Here is a 22,676-nt window from a genome sequence, read left to right as displayed (position 1 = left end):
ATGTATTACACAAAGTGGTACATGATACGCCAGTTTCTGAAACATTGTGTTTTTCATGGCAATCAGTTTACATTAAAACACTTCTACTTCTGGAAGCCTTTCTTAACTAACATTTGGCACACATCTGTGTCGATCATGATTACATTGTACTTAGGTGGTAAAATAAGGTATTTGTTTGGTTATTTTAACTTTCACCTTTCTTCTGTACATGGACAGTTCAATATCTATTTAATTATCTGCAATTGGATCAGTGGTTGTAGTTTTCATTGATTTATCAGTTACTTTTTCATGTAGTACCTCTTTTGCGAGATCCAAGCAGTATTCTATATTCTTCTGTGGTCAGGGTTGACAAGAGTATTAGAACAACTCCAATAAAGCTAGACATTGCAGTCAGTATAGCTGAATGCAATGCTATACCTTGCCGTAATTGTTACCATGGCAAATATGATCAGAATGGTCTGACTGACATCAATGCATAATGGGGAGAAAGTGTATATTTTGTAAAGTATACTGTTTGTACATGTAAAATGTTTAACATTACTATGGAAAGGGGTCAGTAGAAAAAGAAGGGGTGGGGGAGATTTTGCTAATTTCCAAAAGGAAAATAATCCACCCCCCACCTCTCTCTACTCCCTCTCTGCCTTCCTCCCTCTCTCCCTCCCTCTCTCTCTCTCTGAGTCCCAGCCCCTGAAGGTGTCATAACTGTGCTCTCTCTCTCCCTCTCTATCACCGCCTTTCAGATCTTTAAAAGCTGCTGCTTTGCTGTGTCTCTCTCGATCTCAATTTGTCTCCTCTGGCACTGCAGGGGACTCCTGGCTGCCTAACGATTGAACCGGCTAAGCACCAAGCAAAGCTGAAGAGACGGAGAGAGGACAGAGAGAAAGAGGAGAAAGAGATAAATATACATCCAGAAATAGCATCAGCCACATTTGACTGACAGAGAGAGAAAGAGAGAGAGAGTGTGTGTGGAGCTTAACCTGAGACCTGGACAGAAAATGCCTCTCTTTTCTAACTTAACGACTATTGTCTTGTTGCTGATTGCTCACTGCGGATCTTGGATTCTGGCTAACCGCTTGGGCCCCTACAAGGGTTGTCCCTCCTGTAGAGAATCTTTGGGGGCAGGTCGGGCCCCCCGGGACCATATTGGACAAGCAGGCAGCACATCCATGTTGGCCCAGGGAGAGCCCTGTGGTGTGTACACCATGAGCTGTGCCAAGGGGCTGCGCTGCGTGCCCCCTCCTCAGGAACACAGCCCGCTCCAGGCGCTGCTGCAGGGCAGGGGCTTCTGCACCAAGCACAGCAGGACCAGTCCCACGGAGAGGCCCCACCCCACAGGTAAGACTGAGACACACACCACTGGCACATCTAATATTATTAAATTCAGCTCTGTGTTGTGTGTGTTAGGGCAATTATACTACAGCTTAGCTTATCAGGTAAGACTGATAAGTAAGAAACACATTCTCTTATCATCAGTGTGAGGATTGTATTCTATGTTGGTGTGCACCAAAAAGAAATGCTAGTACTGTTTTATTATAAGAGTATGACATTTAGTGTTAGATACATGACAAGCACCAAAGATGAATTTGAAAAGGCTGCATGATCTTGATTTCTATGCTGCAGTGCCTCTGCATGGTGTCTTGTGACAAAAATCTAATTTGAGAGAGTGTTGGACTAGAAGTCTCAAATGTTGGATTGAACAGCCTACCATCAGTCATGTAATAAAAAGATGTAGTCAACACTATGATGCACAGACACTTGAGGCACGCTTTAGGTGTATTAGTACGTTGGAGCTTGTGTAAGTATGTGTGTGCAAGTATGTGTATGTATATGAATGTGATGTGTATGGTGATGGTACTATACATGCATGCATTTCAAAGAGAGGGTGTGATCTGTGCATTTTATTGACAGCCCAGAATGAGTGTTATACTGTCACCTACAGTCAGATAATGATGCTTTTCATTGCAAGGGGTCTCCATCTACTGTTCAGACTAAGCCACTGCGATTCCTTAGGAAGGACATACTACAGGAAATATCAATTCAGAGCCAAATCACTGTCCAGTAAAGATGCAGGGTCTTGATTTGAGCCAGTTTGCTACAGCAGGAAAATAATCCTGCAGCAACAGGAAATGTGATTTTATATGTGGATTATAATTCATCTACATTTTTTGAAGTGGTTGATAATTTTTTTGTAAAGGAAATTACAATCTTCAGACGCCTTTTAAACCTCAAATACAATACAAGTTTGACATTTCCTGCCTTGCACTTGTATATGATTGATGCTTCATGTCTTGCAACAGCTTGAAACAAAACACTTCTAACTTATATTTTGATATCAGAGATGGTTTAAGGTTCTTAGTAATGCCCTGGTTGAATGTATTATTGGTAATGTGCTGCTCTCTCCTATAGGTCCACATCCTTCACAAAGTGGTGAAATAGAAAAGGTAAGTGTTATCCAAGTACGGTACCTGCTTAAGCCACTTGATGCAGTAAGCTAATAATGACTTCTACTTACATTTACCCACACCTGTTTAAATCTGAGAAATATGTAGAGCTGCTTACATAATGCATTCATATTCATACAGATAGATACTGTATGATGGAAGGAGTCGGGTAGAGAGAGTTATTACTGAAGCTGCTGTGCTGTCTGGGTGATACAGCGACAGCAGTACCACATATAGTGCTCTAAAGCCATACATTATGGTGCATGATGTGTATGCTGCTATGCGGCAGAACTAATAGACCATGATGTGAATCAGTAAAGTTTAGACTCGACTGTGGCGGCCTTGGATTTTTCACTTTACGAGGAGAGGAGGTGGATCTGCAATGAAACACAAACCCAACATAGAATTTATTTCTACAATTTGACAGATACTGCATACGTAGTCACACAGTTGCTTCAAACCACTGTCTAAGTGACCTGGAAAAAGACAGTCCTTGTTTAACAATATCATTATATAATGACATGATATTATGTGACATATAATATGTTTTGCTTCTGGCTTCATGCTGCATCAGTGACCTCAATCTTCTATGATATCCACACGTGTTGTAGCTACTCTAATAGGCTAGAAATGGTCTTCTAACATCAACCATGGGCTTCTCTTACTGTCATTTAATATGTAGGCTCTCTCCTTGTATACAGTAGTTACTGTATTTATCAATGTATAGTTGCTGTATTTATAACTGTATAGTTTCTGTATTCATCAATGTATCCTCTTTTTAGGCACCCTGCCGTAAGCTGCTCAATAGTGTTCTGCGGGGTATTGAGCTCACTATCTTTCAGTCTGATCGTGACATCTATATCCCCAACTGTGACACTCGGGGCTTCTACAGGAAAAAGCAGGTAGTTATAGCGCAYCGCGGCTGTTGACGTGAATATTTGCCTGTGTATGAATAGTATATGTGTTTATGAGATCAAGAGAGTGGCATGCTATTTGGGCTCCCGAGTGGCGCAGCGGTCTAAGGCACTGCATCTCAGTGCTAGAGGCGTCACTTCAGTCCCTGGTTCAATTCCAGGGTGTATCACAACTGGCTGTGATTGGGAGTCCCATAGGACAGCGCACAATTGGCCCAGCGTTGTTAGGGGTTGGCTGGGGTAGGCCGTCATTGTAAATAAGAATTTGTTCTTAACTGACTTGCCCAGTTAAATAAAGGTTAAATCAATATTTTTTTATTCCTCTTTTCAATTGCATGCTATCTATTCAATTCAGCCCAAAAATGGCTCTGGATAAAGGACACTTTTCTTCCAGGCCCTCTGGGCTGTGGGCATGCAGACAATAGTTATGTGGTATGATGACATATTATCATTCTCTATCCTGTCACACAACACAGTGTCGCTCCTCCAAGGGTATGCAGCGTGGCCACTGTTGGTGTGTGGATGAGCTGGGTACCGCCTTGCCCTCACGTGCAAGCGAAGACGGCACTTTACCATGCGATGGAGAGTGAGAGTGGTCCTTGTCCCAAAACTTTGAGCCTAGAGGAGGGGGAGTAAGGGGAGGAGGAGGTGGTGGAGGCAGAGGAGCGAGGAGGAGGTGGAGTAAGGGGAGGAGGAGGACAAGGAGGAGGGAGAGTAAAGGGGAGGAGGAGGAGGAGGAGGAGGAGGAGGAGAGGGGGTGGCTTTAGCTTGTGCTAGACACTGCCTGGACAGGAGACACCAGGGATTAAACCACTTCCTATGGAAATTACCCCAAATTAGTTTACTGTCCTCTTGTCAAGAAACAGCCTAACAAAGGCACATACCTACAGTACAGTACTACAGTGGCAACATCCAGCTGAATGTTCAACAGTTTGCAGCAGCAGTACCAGTCCTCTGAATCATTCAGTGTGACAACGTGCAGTAGCTTATCTATCTCACATTACTGCTTTGTTACTCACTGCCTCAACTAACTGATATCAAAGCTGTATTTCTCAATATTGAATTCCCTGGCTCTTGTCCTGGCTTCGTCTGTTTGTATGTTCGTTGTAGATTTTCTGTTTTATAGGATAGCTCACACTGCCTGTGTTTGTTATTAAAGGCCCAATGCAGCCGTTTTTATCTCAATATCAAATCATTTCTGGGTAACAATTACTGTGATTGTTTTCAATTAAAATGGTCAAAAAGTACAATAGCATCTTAGCAAGAGCAATTTCTCAAGCAAAAATGTAGCTAGACTGTCTGGGAGTGGTCTGAGTGTGGAGGGAAAAACTGAAAATGTGTTATTTGGAAGTCTCTTATTGGCCTATTAAGTCATTTACCACCAGGCAGGCCAAAACTCCATCCCACCAAAACAGTCTGAAATTTCAGGTGGTCTGGTCAACCAGCTCTTACACTAAAAGGGCATTATCATAATTGTCATAATTTTACAGTATAATTCCAAACTCATAGTGTGGAAATATATTTTTTTAAACACAGTAAAATCACATTTTTGACTGCACTGGGCCTTTATCTAAGTGGGCTGAAATACTGTTACGCTGGTGTTGGTGTGACACAATGTTTGAAAACGTGTCTCCGTCACCATCCTCTCTCCCTTTCTCCAAAGATACACTGACATTATGATACTTAATTCAACTGATGAAAATTCCTTTTCTATTTAATTTATTTTGGAGTATGAATTTCCATGCAGCACTGCTTGAATTTTACACTTATCCTATAATCGTGTCAGAAAAATAGTTAGGCTATGTGAAACAGTCCATTGTTGTTGAAATGACGTTCTGACTGCTCTAATAGTTGATTGTTTGTACATATGTTGGATTTTTGTGGTTGACAGTGTGTGTTCTGAAGTGGCAGACAAAAAAAAGCTTATGGCTGTTACCCTTTTCAAGAAGTTGTTAAGCATATTTTTATACACGTCAATATAATATTTTATATATAAATTGTTGGTTTATGTAATGAACTACAATGCCATGTATTTTTATATTGTCAGCAGTTTTTTTAATTTAAAAACAGAGGTTATTTTATTTATTTGCTAGGGAGAGCATTGTGCTTTGGAGGCGGTAGCACCCTCATGGCGAAACTCACCACACACATCTGAGCTATTCAACTGCTGTACATGTTATGATTTTTATTTCATTTTTTTAAATTTAATTTATACTTTGACCATTTAATATTGGAATGTATCATGATAATGTTTTGCTTATGGCACACCCTATTACAATGCTAATTTTGGTAAATTAAGTTTGAATATGTTACAGTTACTTACTTGTCTTTGAATTGTGTGATAAACTGTGTGATTAGATCATTTCTATTTCTCACCCATCTTGTTGTGCCAATGTATGTGCTGTGATGGTAGGGCCATGCACAGGGGGCCTATATTTACAAAGCCTAAAATAAAAAAATGATATAAAAATAAATAACAATAAATACATATATTAATATAAAAAAAAGAGCATTACGGTGTGTTTTATTTGTGAGCTCCACCAGTGCAGTAGCTGTAGTGGTATCGGATCTCATTCATTTTACAAAGCTGCTTAGTCATAGTCACAATCTGAAGCACTGCACAGGTATAGCACAGCTACTCTGCTAGCCACTGTTCTCTTATGTCAGCTGAGCTGATTTAAAATGACTGTTAATAAGACTTAATAACTGTCTCTGTCCAGATCACGTTAAGATAAACCAACAAGTTAAAGATGAACCAACACGTTATTAACATGTATGTAGTAGGAATGAATAGGCATTAGTATGACTTAGGTTTTCTACCATGTCTAGGGGATGCAAAGGACAATTTGTTCCAGCATCTACAGTATACAAGGACACATGCCTGTTTCCAAGGAAACAGCATAGAATATCCTATTTGTCAATGCATAAGAATTTGAAATGCAGGTCTCGCAGAGGATGATGCAGGAAAGTAAGCAGTGTCRTTTGTTAAATCACACCACATGTCCTACTTCTGTATCTAGGGTGGTTACATTTGCTATTCTTAGGAAAGTGAATATACGAGACATCCTATAGCTACCCTCTCTGTGCACAAAATGAACAATCTAAATGTGCTCAGATGGAAGACATCAAAATGCTATGTAATTAACATTGCTTGTAGTATATCCTATATAAGAGCAGGGTTTATATGCAGACATAAAGACAAGATATATTCAACTAAAGCCCAATGTGATGATGATCAGTATGGGTTAATAATGTCGATTCCACCAAATGTATGCATTTAAACATGCAGAGTGTAATCCATTTCTGTTGCAATGCTGTAGTTATTAGTGGCCCGAAGCATATGAGAGATGGAATGTCAGAAGTAATAACAGAGTGGAGGGTCTATGTCCCAAATGGCACCCTATTCCCTGTAGTACACTATATGGTGCCCTGGTCAAAAGCCATGCACTGGTGCACTATAGGGGTCCTGTTCAAAAGTAGTGCACTAAATAGGGAATAGTGTAATCTGCGATGCACACACCCCATGACATTTGAGCTGCTCTAAGGCCAGTGATGGTGAAAATAAGGGGAGAACACCAGGCAAGGGAGAACAGTGTAACAACAGTAATAGAATTATGCAAAATTGGGAAACTAACCTTAATCTTATGGATCCCTTGTCATGTTTCAGTTTGAGTAGGTCTACACAGTTAATAAGAAAAGAGATGAGAGTGTATCATGTGAATCATTTGGACAACACGCTTGTTTCAGTCAAATTTAGTCATAGGCACTGCTGTGAGTGAGATAGGTAGATGAGGGCTGCAACTTTTCTAGTGAGAACTTTCATTGTCGAACTTTATTCTCCTTATAGGAAAGCTCTGCATTGCTACAGTGTAGCAGAACTGCGAGGACAGCTCTAGTATCCTATTACGGTTAGTTACTAGTCAGTAACATTTTACATGAAAGAAATTGACAAGTTTCCGCCTATAAGATCACATGACATGATTGTAAAATCTCTTTGGTTTTTCACAACTGTCCATCACCTGAACACACAGGTGGACCAACACAACAGGGGTCAGCAGTTCAGTTCCTCAATATTTTTTGGAGACTAGCTAGACTGGAATATATCTGAAGAAGACTAGTTTGGAATCCAAAAGTATTGTTAAAACAAGCACAAATGTAGGCTAATACTGATCTGAATTCAGACGGGATTGCTCCGGTAACATTACGCAGTGACACCGGGAAGTCAGTTTGCGAAAGATCAGAATCGGGAGAAGAAAAAATAAAGTTCACACGCAAGGCAAAGCCAGGCAAGCTCTACGATGGCGTCTAGCGGTAACGCTGTTTCCAGTCCTATGGTGATATTGGCTCCAAAAACCAAAACCAAAAAGAAACATTTTGTGCAGCAAAAGGTGAAGGTCTTTCGTGCCAGTGGCCCAGTTTTGAGCGTTTTTATGTGGGGTGTAAATCATTCGGTGAGTATTAAACGTTTTCAATGTTAGTATTTCTAGCTTACCTAACTAGCTATCTAACGTTACAGTAGCTAGATAATTTTTTACATTCAGTTAGCTGTCTAACCTAGCTGTCAGTGTAGCTAACTGACTAACTTATGCGCATTCAGTAGAAATGTAACATTAACGAAACAAACCGTTCCGATAACAAGTTGGGTTAATGTCTGGTTGATTGCTAAACGCGTTGGCTAGAGTTGTTTATGTCAGTAACACTAGCAGCAAGCTAACTAACCAACTTGCTGCTGGCTACTAGCTAACTATCAGCTGACACTGAAGTGTGTCGCGTCATGGACTGTGTGTTGTATGGGCTTTGCTGATAGAAAAGTTAGCCAGTGTGGTCCCTAATGTCCGGGCTATAGGGCAGGCTGTCATAAAAATAATTTCCATCTTGTTTGCTATCTATTAACTGCATGTTCAGGGGCGAAAATCTGAGATCAACCTTGGAGGGGACAATTACATTGAATTTTCTCAAGAGCAATTCCTGAGGGGGACACCAAAAGTAGTGCTGTAACACATAGCATACGTTGTTAAATGTATATTGAGGAACCATAATTCCTACAACTGGATAATTGATAGGTACAGTAGTTAACTGAAGGGTTTTCCCAACTTGTTCAAATGTTTAAATCATTATAATACTACTACTAATAATAGTTATAGCAGTGCTCCTTACCAGTCCAGTATGTATGCAGGTATTCGTACTTACAACCAGCAATATCAAGAAAGGTCAGTAGGTGACAATGGTACTGTACACTGTATGGGTGTAGTTTTCATAAATACAATGAACATGGGTGATCACATCTAAAAAGAATCTCCATTGAAACCATCACAAAGTTGTCTCCGATATTGAATTGACCTTTTATTTGACTTTTTCTGATACATTTATCATAGTCATTAATATGCAACCTGGCCTGAGTCTCAAAATATCTTTGCAAGAACAAAAAGCTTAAAATAAGTTCACAGGTCTAAAAAGCAAAATAACTACGTTTCCAATGAAAAAACCCAAAAAATCAACAAAATATCCTCAGTCAGTGTCTCAACTCTTCAAACAGCAGCTATGGACAAGCTATGTCGCACCCAAATATGCAATTTTAAATTAAATAACATGAAATAAATACATTTGTAAGCTGTAACTGAAAACGACTAACAAAAGAACAACGATATCAATTACACCATGGTTCTCAAACAGGAGTCCATGGACTAATTGCAAGGGGTCGTGAAATAAAAAAGTGTGTAAGAATTATCAGTAACCACAAGTGTTCCAGTAAGTTTACATATAATATAGAGGGTGGAGGTCCCTGAGACCGCTCAAAACCTTGCTGCCTTGCCTCAAAATATGCAGGGGTTCCAGTACCCCAAAAGGTGATAACCATGCGATACACACTACTGAACAAAAGAACCGAGCATATGTTTGCGGGTTTCCTCAACAACACATCAGTTGGCACTTTCGCAATGCCCTCGCCTGTTGTCTCCGACACCCTGTATAGCCCAATAAACTCCTTGTGAGGGACATGGTCATGGTCAACATAACGCAGACAGACATTCTCCTGTTCAGCACCAGAGACATCTTGAGTACCATCAACAATTAATGAAAATTGTACAATCGGAAGAGACCTAATCTCAGCTGCAATGCCTCGAATGACTATTGGACATGATGTTCAGAATTTCATTCTGTGCTTTGGGGCCTGTGTACATTGTGGTACGCTCTGTTAACCACTTCAGTAAAATGGGATCATCCTCTTCTGCCCTAAGTTTCAAAATCTGGTATAAATTCCCACTGTCATCCGTGTGGCCTCTAAAGGCTTGTCCCTGTCTTACTACATGCCGCACCGAACTAACAATTTTCATCAAGCAATGCCTTGCGTCATCCTGCTGTTTACCCCACGCGCTGGACATAACTGGACACTGATTGGATTTAGCTGGTGTGCTGTTACAATTACAAAGTGGCGGTGGGTTTGGCAATTTTGATGTGCTGTGAATTTTTCACTGGCTTTTCTCCAGTTCCTAAATCCTGCACTAATGAAGGCAGCATCAGCTCTTTGGCCAAAAGATGGCTGGCTTGAAAACCCTTGGCTCCAGTGAAAACACAACACTCCTTTTACTGATGGATTATAATGTAGCCAGGGGAAATCGCGAAACCATCTCTCTTGAAACGTCAACACTCTGTTGGCAAGAGTTTGCGGTTCTATAAATTGTGGGTGTGGCTGATATGGTTTTGTGCCATCACTGTGGTAACTGGACAATGCTGTGCCACTGTCCCCTATACAATGCTGTGCCACTGTCCCCTAACAAGGGTGACACTTGGTCCTGCCGTGGCTGTGACACTGTCCTCTGAAGTCTCTCTCCCTGGCTCTTTCCCTTTCACCACCCTAACTGACTCAGTCTGTCTCCTAGAAAATAAATAASGTGTTTGCTGTACTCCTAACTACCGGTACCCAAAACTACACAATTAATCACAACAGCAATACCATTGCCGTAAACAAATCTTAGTTTAGTCACCAGTTTAAGTTGAGAGTGGGGGTATCCATGGCATTTTCCAATTATGTCCCTATTTTACAAGTCAAAAAAATTGAGAACCTTTCATAATGTTGCCAAACAAAGACTCAACAAACTTACCTGAGACTCCCTGTCRCTGCCAGTCTGTCCCTGCATATCTGTCCCCAGCTCTGCTGTCTGTGTGCCATCTGTTGCCTGCTCTGCCTAATGACATCATTGTGAAACATTTCCATTAGCATTTCACTTCTTTCTTATGAACATTTTATCAACTGGTCTTTGAGATATTAGGCTACTAGAGTTCTTACTTTGCGTTTTGGTGTACTGAAAAATACTCTGATGTCCGTCTTTTTACTTTTTTCTGACATTTTTCTACCTGGCTGGCTGGCTGCACACACACATTTACACAACACATGCTGCAACGTTTTGAAATTTTAACATAGTTTGTTTCATATTGGCAGGCTTCCAACAATAGCTGAATTTGCAAAGCTAGCGAGCACCAATTCCGTTTCTGTGGTGTTTGCTATAAACTTTGCTACCTGGTTAAAGGTGAAAAAAATAAAAAAATTCACTAGCGKCAATTTAGCTTTTGCAACGAGACCATTAAATATATTTAAGACAATGGTATAAGAGAGTGTAGTTCTGTTCAGTTTGGACTTCAGTTTATCGCTAACCTTATCACAGGGACTTATCACTACAGACTTATCACTACAGCTGCATGCTAATCTTGGAATAAACTGACGATAGCAAATATTCCATCTTTGACGACGCCACATAAATGGAATAGGTACTAGCTAGCTTGATAGTTAATGTTTGCTTTAGTTTGCGCGCTAGCTCTGCAAATTCAGCTAGTGTGTGAACCCTGCAACATTAAAAAAATATATATATTGCTATGGCGCGATTGACTGGATTAACCTCACGTCAGTTACGTACACTGAGTGCCTTTCTGACAGTAGATACGAGCCCTCTATTACCTTGCCAGCTAAAGAACTGGCAGTGGATCAAACCATTGTGAGGCAAAGGGCGGGGGGGTCGCAATCTTGTGAAATTTAAAAACGCGCTATTAAGTGTCTATAATCAGCACAAGTGCTTTCATTGCGTATTATTAATATTATTGAAATTACATAGTTATGTTTACAGTGATATATTGGGGGGGACAAATCATATTTTCCCCAGGATGGGGGGGTCGTGTCCCCCCCGTCCCCCCTGGGATTTCCGCCTATGTGCATGTTTAACCCTCATGATGATCCCATGTTTAATCCTCGTGATATTATGTGTTCTCCCATGATGAAAGCCTAGTAACGTTAGCTAATGGGAGTACCGTACTTATTTATGTTTGTCTGCAGATTAATGACCTAAACCAAGTGCCTGTTCCTGTCATGCTGCTGCCTGATGACTTCAGAGCAAACACTAAGATCAAAGTCAACAATCACCTCTTCAACAAGTAATGTTTACTTACTCTTGTCAATACTGTTTCTCTCATATGTGTGTGTGTGTATATATATATATATATATATATACAGTGGGGAGAACAAGTATTTGATACACTGCCGATTTTGCAGGTTTCCTACTTACGAAGCATGTAGAGGTCTGTCATTTTTATCATAGGTACACTTCAACTGTGAGAGACAGAATCTAAAAAAAAATCCAGAAAATCACATTGTATGATTTTTAAATAATTAATTTGCATTTTATTGCATGACATAAGTATTTGATCACCTACCAACCAGTAAGAATTCCGGCTCTCACAGACCTGTTAGTTTTTCTTTAAGAAGCCCTCCTGTTCTCCACTCATTCCTGTTATTAAATGCACCTGTTTGAACTCGTTACCTGTATAAAAGACACTGTCCACACACTCAATCAAACAGATTCCAACCTCTCCACAATGGCCAAGACCAGAGAGCGTGTGTAAGGACATCAGGGATAAATGGTGACTGCACAAGGCTGGGGATGGGCTACAGGACATAGGCAAGCAGCTTGGTGAGAAGAAAACAAACTGTTGGCGCAATTATTAGAAAATGGAAGAAGTTCAAGATGACGGTCAATCACCCTCGGTCTGGGGCTCCATGCAAGATTTCACCTTCGTGGGGCATCAATGATCATGAGGAAGGTGAGGGATCAGCCCAGAACTACACGGCAGGACCTGGTCAATGACCTGAAGAGAGCTGGGACCACAGTCTCAAAGAAAACCATTAGTAACACACTACGCCGTCATGGATTAAAATCCTGCAGCGCACGCAAGGTCCCCCTGCTTAAGCCAGTGCATGTCCAGGCCCGTCTGAAGTTTGCCAATGACCATCTGGATGATCCAGAGGAGATGGGAGAAGGTCATGTGGTCTGATGAGACAAAAATATAGCTTTTTGGTCTAACTCACACTCGCCGTGTTTGAGAAAGAAAAGTATGAGTACAACCCCAAGAACACCATGCCAACCGTGAAGCATGGAGGTGGAAAACATCATTCTTTGGGGATGCTTTTCTGCAAAGGGGACAGGACGACTGCACCGTATTGAGGGAGGTATGGATGGGGCCATGTATCGCGATATCTTGGCCAACAACCTCCTTCCTCAGTAAGGCATTGAAGATGGGTCGTGGCTGGGTCTCCAGCTTGACAACGACACGAAGCACACAGCGCATGGCAACTAAGGAGTGCTCGTAAGAAGCATTCAAGGTCCTGGAGTGGCCTACAGTCTCCAGACCTGAACCCAATAGAAAATCTTTGGAGGGAGCTGAAAGTCCGTATTGCCCAGCGACAGCCCGAACCTGAAGGATCTGGAGAAGATCTGTAGGGAGGAGTGGGCCAAAATCCCTGCTGCAGTGTGTGCAAACCTGGGTCAAGAACTACAGGAAACGTATGATCTCTGTAATTGCAAACTAAGGTTTCTTTACCAAATATTCAGTTCTGCTTTTCTATGTATCAAATACTTATGTCATGCAATAAAATTTTTAATAAAATGCAAATTAATTACTTAAAAATCATACAATGTGATTTTCTGGATTTTTGTTTTAGATTCCGTCTCTCACAGTTGAAGTGTACCTATGATAAAAATTACAGACCTCTACATGCTTTGTAAGTAGGAAAACCTGCAAAATCGGCAGTGTATCAAATACTTGTTCTCCCCACTGTATATATATATATATATATATATATATATATATATATGCAATTAGCCTATGTCACTAAATTAGTTACATATTCTCATCTTTCACCTATGGCAAAAAGTAAGAAATTATTTTGGTATGTTACACCGGGAAGGAATGGAAAGAGAGTAAACAGTGCAAGTCGTTGAGAATTTGTTCAACATTCCCTTGCAGAGAGAATCTACCAGGACATTTTAAGTTTAAAGAATACTGTCCCCAAGTGTTCCGCAATCTTCGGGAGCGCTTCGGAATTGAGGATCTCGACTACCAGGTATGAGTGTTGCTATGTTTGATACAACTTTGGAAACTCCCACTAGCCCATACCTTCACCCATCCAATGCTTTTAGATTTGTGAGAAGTAGTGAACCAGTGCAGACTTCAGAAGAAAGGAGATGTTATTGGGACACACCGATGGACAAGGCGAATGACTATTAAAACAATAAATATGAAGTTTATCATCATGCAGTTGATTTTTAAGCACACCTGTTTTCTCTCTCATCCCTGTAGGTGTCGTTGACCCGCAGCCCTCCTGTAAGAGGTGGGGACACCCAGGGGGAGGGGATCCTCCTGACCTCCTACGACCGCACGCTGGTCATAAAGCAGATCTCTAGTGAGGACGTGGCAGACATGCACGGCATCCTGTCTGAATACCACCAGGTAATGTAATGACACCCAGGATTTGTGGGCAGCTGAATTAACCTCTATTTGAAGCCTGTGGATGTGTCCCAAATGGCATCATATTCCCATTTATAGTTCTCTACTTTGGTGAAGTTTTGCAATGCTTTACTGGGTCAAATGAACAGTGCATTTGATAAACAAAAACTTTGGTTGGATGCGTCAAAAGCATTACAATATTGTGGGCTTCCTTGAATTGCAAATTAGCATCTTATACTTTGTCTCATGGTCTGGCCTGTATTCTGGTAATACTGTAGTATGTTATTGTAATAGGGTGTTATGACTGTTCTTCCATGCCTCTTGTTTTGCACGACTAGGCGAGGAGAGACAATATTTGGAGATGAATTGGTCAGTATGCTTTTTCACATCAGTTTAGCAGCTATTCTAATTGAACTTGGCATTAATCAATTCGGGCTAAAGAGAGGGAAAATATTTTGGCATACATTTCATTTGAAAGCCTTGGACTCGCCATTCCATTCACCAGATGTGAATTTCTGGTTAGCAGAGGAACGAGTTGCCTTGTTCGTGTTCAAAATTGTGTCTTGGATTAGGCCGTCCTTGTCCGTAATCCTATTCATTATACTTTTTTTTAAAGGCTAAACTGATCCTACATCAGCACTCTGACCTTGAGGCCCTGGTTATTTAAACAGCCGTATTAGGCTAGAGTGTATGTGCATGCGTGGGTCATTTGTGACTGAATGAACAGATTATTATTATCATCGGAGCAGCAGAGCTCTTGAGTCTGCAGTGCCACTGCAATTTTTTATTTTTACGTCTCTATTTTTGGATCCCAAATGGCCCATCGGGCTCTGGTCAAAAGCAGACCTGCCAACCTGAACACATTTTGCGTACCATGCACGCAATTCGAGGTCAAAGTATGCTGGTACAAAAAACAACCCTAAAATACGCAAAAATAGGCCTCTAGTTGGCACATTTTTTCTTTTTTGACTCAACCGTCTGAAGTTGGAGTTGAGCTAATCCGAGGATTTGGGTGAGGACAAATTATCTCTACCGCATTGTCAGTTGGTAAATTCAGAGCATTTCGCTCTCGGAGCGTTCAGAGCGCACACTGGATGCTCTGGCCAAGGAGTAGGGTTGATCCGAGCGTTCTGACCTCACAACAGCAGTCAAGCACCCGAGCTAACTGGCTAATGTTGGCTAGCTTGCAGGCTACTTCCAGACACAAATGAGAGCACACCTCACTCTGGCCATTTTACTCGCCCTTGCAGAGCTGGTTAGGCTGTTTTCATGTTATCCAGAGCGTTGGAGATTGCAACTGTGCTGCTGGCAACAATTTCATGCCGCTTTTTTTGCAAAAGTTTACCGACACCGGCCGTATTCAACAGGTGTTGAGCGTTCGTAAATTCATCAGTTATTCTGCGCTCTGGCAGTCAGATGAGAGTGCTCTGAAATCGGAGTAGATGGCCAGAGTGAATTTACGAACGCACCCAAAGCAAGAACACTTTCTGGCCTTGTTGGATTAGCTCAGGCACAGAGATCTGTAACAAGCTCCTATAGGCCTAGTTCAGTTGTTTCATATTCTAAATAGCCTACAGTAAACTAGACTACTACATTGCATCCAGTAATTGAATTATTCAAAATGTTCTCCACAAACTAAATTAAGCCAGTTTAAATGTTCACTGGTATCCACATAAAGATGGCTATTAATTAGAATAATCATTATCCCCTAAATTTAACCTTGAAAAGGTTTTCAAGGTTTAACCTTGAAAACCTTGAGTGTCAATAGCTAGGTTTCCATCCAATTGGGGACAGATCTTCCTGCAAATATTCTATAATCCGCATGAAGAAAATGTTAATGTGCCGAATTAAAATCTAAAGTACAATGTGTTTTCATTCGGATGTTCAACTCTGACAGTTTTGTCACAGAAACTGTTGCGTTGAATAGAAATGTGCAGTTTGCAGATGCACTGCAGGTAGGGTGGTCTACCTGATGAGATTATTACGAATAAGAGTGAGAATATTTTTGGGGGTCAAACGGTGGTCAAGCATCGATCATCATGTCACCAGAATAAAACCCTCGATATTTATAGGAAAGGAACATCAAGATCACCGTGCACTTTCACCACACTGAGAAGTTCATCATAACTTATTTGATCTGTAGCCTAATAAACTGCTTGGTTTCCCTAGTCATAGTGGGAGGACCACACACCATACCATCGCATTTTCTTCGATATGATGGTTATTATATCAATATTTACATGTAAAGGTGTTTCAACCACTAACAAATTATCTGTCAGCATATAAAATTGTACCAAAACAACATGTTTTCATCACAGCTGTCATGATTTCTTTTATATACGGTATGACCTTACTTGCATGAAAACTTGGGATGGAAATGTGGTTAATGAGACCACCTCAATTTAATTTAGGATCAAACACAAGACTTCTGTGTTGGCTACATTGTTTGATATACACTGAACAAAAATATAAACGCAACATGTAAAGTGTTGGTCCAATGTTTCATGAGCTGAAATAAAAGATCCCAGAAATATTCCATATGCACAAAAATGTTATTTCTCTAAAATCCTTGTTAGTGACCATTTCTCCTTTGCCAAGATAATCCTTCCACCTGGCAAGGTTGGCATTTCAAGAAGCTGGTTAAACAGCAGGATCATTACGTCGCAGTTGTAAATGAGAACTTGTTCTCAACTGGCCTACCTGGTTAAATAAAATAAAATTGCACAGGTGCACCTTGTGCTGGGGACAATAAAAGGCCACTCTATAATGTGTAGATTTGTCACACAACGCAATGCCACAGATGTCTCAAGTTTTGAGAAAGTGCAATTGGCATGCTGACTGCTGGAATGTCCACTAGAGCTGTTGCCAGAGAATTTAATGTTAATTTCTCTACCATAAGCTGCTTCCAACATTGTTTTAGAGAATTTGGCAGTACATCCAACTGGCTTCACAACTGCAGACCACGTGTATGGTGTCTTGTGGGCAAGTGGTTTGCTGATATCAACGTTGTGAACAGCGTGTGCATGGTGGGGTTATGGTATGGACAGMCATAAGCTACGGTCAACGAACATAATAGCATTTTATTGATGGCAATTTGGATGCACAGCGATACCATGACGAGATCCTGAGGCCCATTGTCACGCCATTCATTAAACATTACCTCATGTTTTAGCATGGTAATGCACAACCCCATGTCGCAAGGATCTGTACACACTTCCTGGAAGCTGAACATGTCCCAGTTTTTCCATGGCCTGCATACCCACCAGACATGTCACCCATTTAGCATGTTTGGATGCTCTGGATCCATGTGTACGACAGCGTGTTCCAGTTCTCGCCAATATTGAACAACTTCGCACAGCCATTGAAGTGGAGTGGGACAACATTCCAAGGGCCGCAATCAACATTCTGATCAACTCCATGCGAAGGAGATGTCGTGCTGCATGAGGCAAATGATCACACCAGATGCTGACTGGTTTTCTGATCCACGCCCCTACTTTCTTTTTTTAAAGGTACAGTATCTGTGACCAACAGATGCGTATGTGTATTCCCAGTCATGTGAAATCCATAGATTAGGACCTAATGCATGTATTTTAAGTGACTGATTTCCTCATATGAACTGTAACTCAGTAAAATCTTTGAGATTGTTTCATGTTGCATTTTATATTTTTGTTCAGTATAATTTAAGACTAGGTTTCAGGAAATGGCAGTCACAGGTTTTTCAAAAATGCTAAATGCTCCAACTTCCTGAGGGGGAAGTTGATTGACACCCTCAGGACCTCCTCCCTACCAAACCTTAGGCCTACATCTGCACTACCTTGTCAGAAAATCCTAAGGAGAGCCCTGATTGTACATTTACATGTATTTCTAGTGAGTTACTGAAGAGCCGCCAATAATTACAAAGTACCCATAAGTCTATAACCTACCATTTTATACTGAGCCAGTCTTCTGCCAACATCATTATTAGGCAAAAAAAATGCCATTTGCCTATGATTTGAGCAGTGTGGGTGTGGCATGCTCGCTGTTGTGGGCTCTGCAGAGCAGGGGGTGCCGCTACCTCATTGAATTGGTACTCATTCTTCAAGGTTGTTAGGTCAGCAAAAGTAGTGCACTATATAGGGAAAGTAGGGTGCCATTTGGGACTTGGCTTATGTGTTCTGGGGGCGTTGTTTACCTTGCATCCCATCCACATTGCCACTGCCGCTCACTTTGGCTCCATGCAGACCGCAAAGAATAGAAGCGGAGAATATAAATAGTACAGTAGTCTCTTCAAAGCATCATATCTTTTGTTAGCATTCTGCTAGCTACATTGTGTTCCAGTCAGGAGACTCTGAATGAGGTCAGTTTAAAGTGTGTCCCTTTTTTAATAGATCAGTCTGCGTGGGGACACATTTGTAACCTGGATAGAGACGGAGAAAGAGGGACAGGACGTAAGACAGGGAGATGGAGAGCGCAGTTTGGTTGAAAAACAGTATGAAAAACATTTCAATTTAATCTTCAACCAGGGGTGAAAGGAGTCATGTGAATGCATAATGAATGTACTTTGGACAGTACTGGTGTGTGTTTTTTGACCACAGCCCTATGGGTGCCATTTCAGACACAACCATAGTCTATTTGCCGTTCATTCTTTCCTGTCTTCTCCCTGGCTGCAGCACATAGTGAAGTGTCACGGCAGCACTCTGCTGCCCCAGTTTCTGGGGATGTACCGTGTGGGTGTAGAGAATGAGGAGACCTACCTGATCGTCATGAGGAACATGTTCAGCCACAGACTGGTGGTGCACAGGAAGTACGACCTTAAGGTGAGAGGGAGAGACTCACGCAAAAACACACACACACACACACACACACACACACACAGTACAATGTCAAGGTGAGAGAGACATACACACACACACCTAGATATACACAAACTTCCAGGTTTTCCAGAATTCTTGATTGGGGATTTTTGCTTATTCCCTTCTTATTCCGGGAATCTTCCAAACGGGATTTCTGGGAAACCTGGGCATTTAGGTAAAGTTACCCTAGACTCACCTGTTGTATAATTCTTGTTTCATTAGCCACTTCATGATTTCCATTCAGAGGTCATATAATCCCTGACCTTGCCTATTAACCTCTTATCTTATTGATACTCAGGGCTCTCTGGTGTCTCGTGAAGCAAGTGACAAAGAGCGGGTAAGGAGACTAAGAATGTGTATCTCACCCAACCATACACTACCGTTCAAAAGTTTGGGGTCACTTAGAAATGTCCTTGTTTTTGAAAGAAAAGCTAATTTTTCTGTCCATTTAAAATAACATCAAATTTATCAGAAATACCATGTAGACATTGTTAATGTTGTAAATTACTATTGTAGCTGGAAACGGCTGATTTGTAATGGAATATCTACATAGGTCTACAGAGGCCGATTATCAGCAACCATCACTCCTGTGTTCCAATGGCACGTTGTGTTAGCTAATCCAAGTTTATCATTTTTAAAGGCTAATTGATCATTAGAAAACCCTTTTGCAATTACGTTAGCACAGCTGAAAACTGTTGTTCTGATTTAAAGAAGCAATAAAACTGGCCTTTTAGACTAGTTGAGTATCTGGAGCATCAGCATTTGTGGGTTCGATTACAGGTACAAAATGGGCAGAAACAAAGAACTTTCTTCTGAAACTTGTCAGTCTATTGTTCTGAGAAATGAAGGCTATTCCATGAGAAATTGCCAAGAAACTGAAGATCTGGTACAACGCTGTGTACTATTCCCTTCACAGAACAGGTCAAACTGGCACTAACCAGAATAGAAAGAGGAGTGGGAGGCCCCGGTGCACAACTGAGCAACAGCATAAGTACATTAGAGTGTCTAAGAGGCGACGCCGGGATGCTGGCCTTCTAGGCAGAGTTACAAAGAAAAGTCCGTATCTCAGACTGGCCAATTAAAAGAAAAGATTAAGATGGGCAAAAGAACACAGATACTGGACAGAGGAACTCTGCCTTAAAGGCCAGCATCCCGGAGTTGCCTCTTCACTGTTGACGTTGAGACTGGTGTTTTGCGGGTACTATTTAATAAGGCTGCCAGTTGAGGACTTGTGAGGCGTCTGTTTCTCAAACTAGGCACTCTAATGTACTTTTCTTCTTGCTCAGTTGTGCACCGGGGCCTCCCACTCCTCTTTCTATTCTGGTTAGTGCCAGTTTGGGCTGTTCTGTGAAGGGAGCTAATGATCGATTAGCCTTTTTTTAAATTATAAACTTGGATTAGCTAACACAACGTGCCATTGGAACACAGGAGTGATGGTTGCTGATAATGGGCCTCTGTAAGCCTATGTAGACATTCCATAAAAAATCTGCCGTTTCCAGCTACAATAGTCATTTACGACATTAACAATGTCTACACTGTATTTCGGATCAACTTGATGTTTTAATGGACAGAAAATGTGATTTTCTTTCAAAAACAAGGACATTTCTAACTGACCCCAATCTTTTGAACGGTAGTGTACATGTGAAAATTGCCTTTCTTATTACAGTACATTTTCTAAATTCATGTCATTACTTTCTTTGGAAAATTAACATGCGTCTGTTTCAATGTTTCATAACTGTCCCTCAGGTGAAAGAGCTCCCCACCTACAAGGACATGGACTTCAGAAACAACATGCAGAAGGTGTATGTGAACGAGGAGCAGAAGGAGAAGGTTATGGAGAAACTCAACAGAGATGTGGAGGTAAGGTGACCTCCACAGAACTCGAAGGGGAACTAGAACTATAATTTGTGTTTTGATGTTTTCAGTTCTAGAACCTGCCTTCCTATTCTATTTTAAGAATCTACCACAAGGTGGTAGTAGAAACATTGTTTGTTACCATGATATCATCATCTCCATCCATAGTAATCGTTTGGTGTGTGTCCTGTAGTTTCTGGTCAAGCTAAAGATCATGGACTACAGCCTGCTGTTGGGTATTCACGATGTGGGTCGGGCTGAGAGGGAGGAGGAGGAAGGAGAGGAGCCCTCCAATGAGGAAGAGGGGGAGCCTGAGAACGGCCTGACGCAGGCCCCTAACGTGGGGTCCTACGGTACGTCTCCTGAGGGCATCGCTGGCTACATGGCCTCCTGCAAGCCCCTGGAGCCCGGGGAATTTGACCCCTACGTGGATGTGTACGCCATGAGGAGTGCCCCTGGTGAGTTCCAGGCAAAGTTGTGAAATTACACGGTTGGGGTCAATTCAAGCAATTGGATTCTCCATTTTACCTACTGAATTGAATTAATTTATGATCTTACTCCTGTCATGGATTTACAGCTCCACTGCAATTTGGGTAATTTGTGTTTTTGAGCAGTGACTATTTTGCATCTCTCTCTGTTTCCCCCCTCAGGAGCCCCTCAGAGGGAGGTGTACTTCATGGGTCTGATAGACGTTCTGACACAGTACGACACCAAGAAGAAAGCTGCTCACGCAGCCAAAACTGTCAAGCATGGGGTGAGTGAAAAGGGAGAAGGAAGGGGGGTTAGTTAGGGTCTGTCCTATTAGATATCATTTAGATTCAGAATGCTAGGAATATATTGAGAAATGAGCTTTCATTCCACCTTATGATATTAGATGCAATGTAATTATCATTGCATACTGTGTCCATTTCTGCTTTTCTAACGTCATTCTCTGTTCATAAATAATTGAAAGTTACCTAATCCCAATTGTCTTCTTTACCCTTGTTTTCCAATGTTGGGCTGATCTAATCTGAGATTAGTATCTCGTATTAGATACCTTATTTGTTCAAATTCAACTGTAAAATTAGCATTTCATTGATACTTTTCATTCCTAATATGAGATGTTCAGTCTGACGTTATCCCTTCTCTATGCCTCTACAGGCTGGTGCTGAAATCTCCACTGTCCACCCAGAACAGTATGCCAAGCGATTTCGTGATTTCATCTCCAACATCTTTGCATAGCAGGACGTTATAACCACCACTGCTACAACCAAACCTTTCCCATTTAGATTTGAAGCTTTTCTTTTACTTTTGTTCTGCTATACATTTATATCATGAAACATTGCCCCAAAAAATGTACACACACAGATTATTTTAGTCTGATCTCACACCAGACTCTTTCCATTGTTGTAATGTATTACTGACTGATATTTATGAGAAGATTGTGATAAGCACTCTGACTGACTTTGGAGCCAAGGGTACTTAGGCTAATACTGCTGCTTGTGTCCTAGAGATGTTACGCTGAAAAGGATTGATTAGACTTAATGGGACAACCTGAGATTGATACATTGACTGCTTTCTTGTTGTTTGAATCCCTGATTGACCCTTTAACCCAGTCAGTTGAAATCCTGGGTCGTGTCCATTTTAAGCACCAGACAGGAGAAAAGGTTTGAAACTGAGTGAAACAGGAAGCTACAACACTACCAATGACTAGATACTAACTACCTGAACTTGTCCAATAAGAAATCATTGCTATTTTAGTGCTACTGAACACGACCCTGGATTGGTCCGATCTACTGAGTGAGAATGCTAATATAACTGGACATGGGAACATATCAGTGTAGTGAACCCTACAGTAAGTATCAGAGCACTTTGTTTCAAAGGGA

At 41.3% G+C, this 22,676-nt stretch overlaps 2 protein-coding genes across 2 annotated transcripts; both read left to right on the top strand.

Moving 5' to 3' along the window:
- The first annotated feature begins 726 nt into the window (after window positions 1-726).
- igfbp6b (insulin-like growth factor binding protein 6b) lies at window positions 727-3,992 on the top strand. Its single transcript, XM_024005296.3, has 4 exons — window positions 727-1,335; window positions 2,407-2,441; window positions 3,224-3,343; window positions 3,832-3,992. Exons 1-4 carry the CDS (start codon window positions 996-998, stop codon window positions 3,943-3,945), a joined length of 609 nt encoding a protein of 202 aa, XP_023861064.1. The 5' UTR covers window positions 727-995; the 3' UTR covers window positions 3,946-3,992.
- Window positions 3,993-7,388: 3,396 nt separating this feature from the next.
- pip4k2ca (phosphatidylinositol-5-phosphate 4-kinase, type II, gamma a) lies at window positions 7,389-22,421 on the top strand. The gene is made up of 10 exons (XM_024005694.3): window positions 7,389-7,806; window positions 11,679-11,776; window positions 13,646-13,742; window positions 13,979-14,128; window positions 18,775-18,921; window positions 19,256-19,294; window positions 20,704-20,817; window positions 21,005-21,269; window positions 21,462-21,565; window positions 21,952-22,421. The coding sequence occupies exons 1-10, from the start codon at window positions 7,654-7,656 to the stop codon at window positions 22,030-22,032; spliced, it is 1,248 nt and encodes a 415-aa protein (XP_023861462.1). The 5' UTR covers window positions 7,389-7,653; the 3' UTR covers window positions 22,033-22,421.
- Window positions 22,422-22,676: the final 255 nt, after the last annotated feature.

Source organism: Salvelinus sp. IW2-2015, linkage group LG17 (assembly GCF_002910315.2).
Source record: "Salvelinus sp. IW2-2015 linkage group LG17, ASM291031v2, whole genome shotgun sequence".
In the NCBI taxonomy this organism is placed as follows: Eukaryota; Metazoa; Chordata; class Actinopteri; order Salmoniformes; family Salmonidae; genus Salvelinus; species Salvelinus sp. IW2-2015.
The sequence above is the reverse complement of the archived record's forward strand: the minus strand, read 5'-3'. Positions and strand labels throughout refer to the sequence as shown.